Source organism: Pieris brassicae, chromosome 6 (genome assembly GCF_905147105.1).
Source record: "Pieris brassicae chromosome 6, ilPieBrab1.1, whole genome shotgun sequence".
Lineage (NCBI taxonomy): Eukaryota > Metazoa > Arthropoda > Insecta > Lepidoptera > Pieridae > Pieris > Pieris brassicae.
Genome location: NC_059670.1, coordinates 8764449 through 8770443, shown reverse-complemented (window position 1 = coordinate 8770443; position 5995 = coordinate 8764449). Strand labels below are relative to the sequence as shown.

The 5995-nt window shown below is 31.7% G+C and overlaps 2 protein-coding genes across 4 annotated transcripts; one reads left to right on the top strand and one right to left on the bottom strand.

Annotated features, from left to right (window-relative positions):
* Positions 1-1035: 1035 nt before the first annotated feature.
* On the top strand, positions 1036-2249 carry LOC123711272 (transmembrane protein 11 homolog, mitochondrial). Its single transcript, XM_045663772.1, has 3 exons — positions 1036-1109; positions 1241-1461; positions 1703-2249. The coding sequence occupies exons 1-3, from the start codon at positions 1087-1089 to the stop codon at positions 1981-1983; spliced, it is 525 nt and encodes a 174-aa protein (XP_045519728.1). The 5' UTR covers positions 1036-1086; the 3' UTR covers positions 1984-2249.
* A 20-nt stretch (positions 2250-2269) lies between these two features.
* LOC123711271 (dehydrogenase/reductase SDR family protein 7-like) lies at positions 2270-4549 on the bottom strand. Of its 3 annotated transcripts, XM_045663770.1 has the most exons (6): positions 4263-4549; positions 4010-4192; positions 3793-3936; positions 3377-3605; positions 2752-2997; positions 2270-2680 (listed from the first exon to the last, which is right to left on the bottom strand). In XM_045663770.1, exons 2-6 carry the CDS (start codon positions 4133-4135, stop codon positions 2490-2492), a joined length of 936 nt encoding a protein of 311 aa, XP_045519726.1. In that variant the 5' UTR covers positions 4136-4192; positions 4263-4549; the 3' UTR covers positions 2270-2489. The 3 variants fall into 3 exon arrangements, with proteins under 3 accessions (XP_045519726.1, XP_045519725.1, XP_045519727.1); XM_045663769.1 differs by lacking the exon at positions 4263-4549 and having other exon boundaries at positions 4010-4255; XM_045663771.1 differs by lacking the exon at positions 4263-4549 and having other exon boundaries at positions 2272-2680; positions 3377-3596; positions 4010-4255.
* Positions 4550-5995: the final 1446 nt, after the last annotated feature.

Here is a 5995-nt window from a genome sequence, read left to right as displayed (position 1 = left end):
TTGTGTCTGAAGTCGAAACTCTTTTACGTGGAGTCTCGGACTGGGGTAGACTAAATCTAGTCCAATTTAACCCCAAGAAGACACAAGTCTGCGCGTTTTCCGCTAAAAAAACTCCCTTTGTCGCTACTCCCCTCTTTGAAGGCACTCTCCTTAAAGCCTCAGCCAACATCGGAATATTGGGCGTTGACATATCGAATAACGTCCAGTTTCGCGGTCATTTGGAAGGGAAGGCTAAATTAGCCTCCAAAAAGCTTGGTGTGCTCAGCAAGGCGAGACGGTACTTGCACTACGGGCACTCCGGGCCACCGCTTGCAACTCTATAAAGCGCAAATTCGGCCCCACATGGAATACTGTTCTCACCTCTGGGCAGGAGCTCCCCGGTACCAACTCCTTCCACTTGACCGTATTCAACGAAGAGCGATTCGAATCGTCGACGACCAATCATTTTCCGTGAGGCTTGATCCCTTGGCGTTGCGTAGAGATTTTGGGTCTCTCTGCATCTTCTACGGCATTTACCATGTTCAGAAGAGTTGTTCGTTCTAATACCCGCAGCTGAGTTTCATTATCAGACGTCAAGGCAAAATACAAAATACCATCCGTATCACCTCGACGTCCGTCGTTCCACAACTGAGCGTTTTCTAAGGCAGTTTTTGCCGCGCACCACCACTATGTGGAACCAGCTGCCCACTGAAGTATTTCCGAACCAATTCAAGAAAAGAGCGTACCAATTCTTGAAAGGCCGGCAACGCACTTGCGAGCCTTCTGGCAATGTGAGTGTCCATGGGCGGCGGTATCGCTTCACATCAGGTGAGCCTCTTGCCCGTTTGCCTGCTATTACATTTAAAAAAAGTATAAATACTTAAATGTTAATTAAACTAACTACTGCTATTACATTATACATAATACTGATAAAAGGAAGATAAATATATGATATTACAACTTTTTCATCTAGATCGGGAGAAAATAAAAATATATTCTGTAACTTTAAACATATCGAGAATATTAAATGGCAATACTAAAATCAAATTGAACATAGCGTTAATTGTATAATCTTGTATTCTGTACTCTATATAAAAAACAGTAAACATGGAGGGTGATGAAAGTGACAGGTTGGTAAATATTGAAAACGAGAAAATTATTTTCATTAAAACTAAATAAGACAGTTATTATATATTGGTGAACTGCAATATATATGCAAAAAAATTAATTTGCTTTATTCTAATAAACCCCTGTTTTGTAGTGATCTCAAACCTTCAAGCGTTGCTATTATACGAGAAGTGTACGATAGTGAAAATGCCCACATCAAATTTGAAATGGAATTAGAAAGAGCACTTGAGGCTGGTGTTAGCGTTATTGTTATAGAACCAGAGCCACTAGGAGAAGAAACAGCCCGATGGATTTACGTTGGTAACCTGTTACATAAAGTGTCATTATATAGTGGATTATGCAGCATATCATCAGGTATAAATAAACAAAAGAGGTTTATGTAGTGTACAATAAATTTGCTCTGATTATATATATTTAACTATTAAAATCACCAATCTAAGACTTCAACAAAGTGAAAATTAACAATGACACTATTATAAAATGAAATCTTCCTATTTTAAAATGAAAATATTGTTTATTAAACATTATTTATTCAAGGTCAAAAATTAATATTTAATATAAAGAATGTTCATTTAGATTTATTTTGTATTTATAGGTTTAGCTTGGAATTCTCTGATGTGCACACCTTTTGGATTGGTATCAGTTCTTTGTGCTGGTTGCTATACTCTATCATGGCAATGGGATCCCTGTTGCAAATATCAAGAGGAAAAAGATCGCCGCCACTTGTCAACCATGCCAATGCTGAGTGACCTTACATCTGCCACACCTGTTGTACTGGTACGCACAGATAATAGACGAAAAATCATTTTACATACCACAGTATCTATAGCTGCAGTTGCTATATGCCTATGGAGAATTTTCAAAACATTTAAGTGAACCCTATTTAACCAAGCTATATTACTTAAGCTTGTTTCGAGTATGGTTACTCAACTATACCTCTAGTGTCTTCTGTCTCAATCTAGTTTAATTTATTGTACAATATTGTATATTCATATTAAGTATATTATGTTTGTATGTACACTTAGATAAATAATTAATCTGTACAAATATATTTTGTTATAGTGTAAAATGCTTCTTAGTAAATTAAAATGGTTGTTTAATGTAGTGTTTTAAGATTAATGATAACATTGTGTTATAGACAAATAAAACTGATTTGTGTTTATATACATAATTTTTATTTCAATTATGTAAAAAAAGTCTCAGTCTTATAATTGATTATTTTGATTAAGTAATTCAACTAATAATCAATCATAATGCTTACAATGCACACATTGATGCCTAAGATAAAAAAAACTTACTAATGCTTAAAACTTAAACTTAAGAAATGAACAAAAATCTTCAATTGAACCATTGTATTGAACAAGGGCAACCCATTTTCTTTCTTATGTAGTCTTCACTGCTCGTTTAGCCATAATCCAGAAATATAATGATGGAGCAACATGTCTCAGAAATATAGCCAATCTGGGTGTGATCTGACTCACAACCAATTCATTATTTTTCTGGACGACTGTGTCTAAGATTTTTATAGCACAATATTCAGCAGCAAATCCACATGCAGTACTTTTATCCATAACTAAAAAATTATAAAACAATTATTAAAATATATCAAAAAACTTTTTAAAAATATTTGTTGAAATGGCATACCTCCATGATTATCTCCAGAACCAGTCAATGCATTTAAAGAAACTGCTGTTTTAACATATCCCGGACTCACAACAGATACATTTATGTTATGCTGGTTCATTTCTGCACGTAGAGAGTCACTAAATGCTTGAAGGGCATGTTTAGAGGCAGCATAAGCAGATCGATCAGGGATGGCAATAAGGCCTTGAACCGAACTAATAAATACTACATGGCCACATTTTTGTTCAATCATTCTGGGCAAAGCAGCTGTAACCATTCAAACTTGTCACTAGTGTGTTTTGATTAACTTATAAAACAACCCAACAGCAAATCTATTAAACAAAGCTATAGAAATACTTCTGAGTTTAATATATGGTATGAGATTTTAATGTTATTATAATTACAATCTTAATTTATGTCATGATAATATATTATATTTACATTATAGATATTATTTTATACTATCTATTTGCTTTAACATCTTCATAAATTTAAGACACACTTTCAAGTTTTTCAATACTGCATAGTTATAGACTCAAGGTAATCCTAAAATTTATTTTGTGTAGTTAAAGCATGAATGGATAAGATATAGAATATATCCTGCATCTGTATGGATTATGACACTTTACTTAGTATAATGGCCTACCTTTAGTAAGACCCACTGAGCCAAAATAATTGATGTTCATTATCTTTTCATAAACATCCATTTTGGTATTCATAACAGAGTCTCTATGTGAAACACCCCCATTATTTATCAAAATATCTATCTTTCCACAAACTTCATGAACCCTTTGAATAAATTGTTTAAACTGATTTTTATCAGCTAAATCTAACTCAATTACCACTGGTTCAAACACTGCATTCTCCTGTAAAAACTAATATTTTATTAAATTTTTCCATATTCAGCTTTTCATCACATAAAAACTAATAAAATCCCTTTAATATTAATTCTTATATAGCATTAGGTTTGTTATAATAAAATACTTATTTTTATTAGATAAATATGGAAGTCGTAAGTAATTTAAAGGATAACTTATACCATGAAATTAAAAATATACACACCACTTTTTTAGACAAAAGATCCTGTTTGACTCGTTCTAACTCAGATTTTCTTCTAGATGCTAATATCACATTACAACCATACTCATAAAATGCATGGGAAAGTGCTTCACCAATGCCTGAACTAGCGCCAGTTATAACCACAACCTGCAAATATTAAAATAACTTACTTGAAAAAAATGTTAATATTAATTTATTTAAATTCTGACCAGTCATTTACCTTTCCTTCCAATGCATTTCTTCTTTTACGTTCAATATATTTATTATACAAATGCAACATACCGAAGGCAACCGATATCGATAAACCGGTGTATTTTAAAAACCAGGACACTCCAAGGCTCTTCATTGTATGTAATTACCAAGAAATATTATGTGGAGGTCAAGTAAACGTGAAGTACGTGCTCTGCAAGTTTTAAATGCAGTATAATATATTATAATTTATATATTATGTATATTGAGTACAATATACATACACGAACAAAATATTTATTTACAATTTACAAAGCAGTCGCTACTATGTCAAAAATAAAATCACAGATCATGTAGAGCTAAAGTTAAAAGGATAAAATCTATGTGAGATAACGTCTAACGAATCAAAACCAACAAATAGCGTATATGAACATAAATGATACAAATGTAATTTTGAGTTTTTAAACTCTCTTTGCAGTAGATGTCAGTGATACCAAGTAAAAATGGGAAATTCTTAGTTTATCCAATGAACTCAGTGGTTTACTAGTTTTAATCATTATTCCGATGGCGTCAAAAATAACAAGGTCTAAATGAAAATTTATTTTAATAACATAAAATAAAAAAATTGCCTTTGAATATTTAAAGAAAAATAAAACACATTAAAAGTAATGACTAATATTTGATTAGTTACTAAATGAATGTCTTAATTGCCATCCACACTCTCCACGAGGCGACAAGAGACACGAGAGCGAGACGGTGGATGCTACCACTTAGGGCGTGAGTCAATGGACGCGAGGGGTGAGGCGAAAGTATCACACTCCCGCGCTTGCTCACTTTGTTGACTACTGCACTATAAGAACACGTGTTTTTTTTATTATTATGATGCAGTAACGATTTTTGTATGGCTTTTATAGAATTTTATTGAATGGAACATATCATTTGGAATCCAAAAGTGGAATTAGATAAGCAAAAAACTAAACTTTTATTGACACGCAAGCTTTTTGCAATTTTGTATAAATTACTTACTATGTCGATTATGGAAGAAATAACATAAATACATTCAATTTAATATATTGGTACAATATTTAAGAACATTTTAAAACCCATTGATGGTTTATGTTTAGTTGTTATTTTTGCTATAAAATCATAATATAATTTATATTAGAGTGAAATAAAACTTTTTGGGTATTGAATACTTTGACAAGATTTTTAAAAACATTGAGAATAATCAGAAGGAAAGTCACCTATAATTATTATCAATGTTGTGTTTGACTGTTCATAGATAAAACGGTATGAGGGGGCTTCTAAAATGACAGTTAGTGACAACAAATTCTCATTTTTCGTCTTTCTTCATACAGTAATGTTAAGGAATCTTGACTAAGCCCCGAGATAAAACAATCATAGACAATTTTCATATCGAACAGAAGTGTATGCTATACATATTCTGACTAAATTTGGCTGAAAGATTATAAATATTATTTATTTATAATGTAAATAAAAACTCTTATTCATTCCGGTCATCGCTTCGGTATTTCTTCGTTTCAAACTGTATGAGATTTACACAAGACTAAAGACAAAAATATCTTACTACTATTTCATATTTCAGGAAAGCTGAATTTTATGAAGTATGAAAATTAGATAATTCAATTTTGTTTGAATTATCTATGTTTATTTTAATTTTAACTTACATTGGTAACTGCCTCGTTTCTCAATTTTATCCAAAAAAAACTAGAATACTCCCTTTTTACTTAAAAAAAGCTGACTTGTTGGTGATATTGTTGTAAATGGTCGGTGTCGGTTAAGTTGTTTTTGAGATATGTGTAACCTGTTCTAAATAATGATTTTGAAAAAGATTTAATTTTATTAAATTACTTTTAATGTTGGTATAATTAAGTCTGTTAATAAATTGTCCAATAAATTACAAGCCATACTTTTTTTATTCTATGGTTCATTCTATTACCTATGATTCGTAGATTATACTCTTTGGTAGAAAATAGAAAATAAAAGAAATGGCAAC

Excerpts from the sequence above, each read along its gene's own strand:
- LOC123711272 (XM_045663772.1), top strand. The coding sequence starts at position 1,087 with ATGGAGGGTGATGAAAGTGACAG. Across the intron at positions 1,110-1,240 it reads GAGGGTGATGAAAGTGACAG|TGATCTCAAACCTTCAAGCG; the intron begins GTTGGTAAATAT and ends CCTGTTTTGTAG. Across the intron at positions 1,462-1,702 it reads ATTATGCAGCATATCATCAG|GTTTAGCTTGGAATTCTCTG; the intron begins GTATAAATAAAC and ends TTGTATTTATAG.
- LOC123711271 (XM_045663770.1), bottom strand. The coding sequence starts at position 4,135 with ATGAAGAGCCTTGGAGTGTCCTGGTTTTTAAAATACACCGGTTTATCG. Across the intron at positions 3,937-4,009 it reads GAAATGCATTGGAAGGAAAG|GTTGTGGTTATAACTGGCGC; the intron begins GTAAATGACTGG and ends TAATATTTGCAG. Across the intron at positions 2,681-2,751 it reads TTCTGGAGATAATCATGGAG|TTATGGATAAAAGTACTGCA; the intron begins GTATGCCATTTC and ends ATAATTTTTTAG.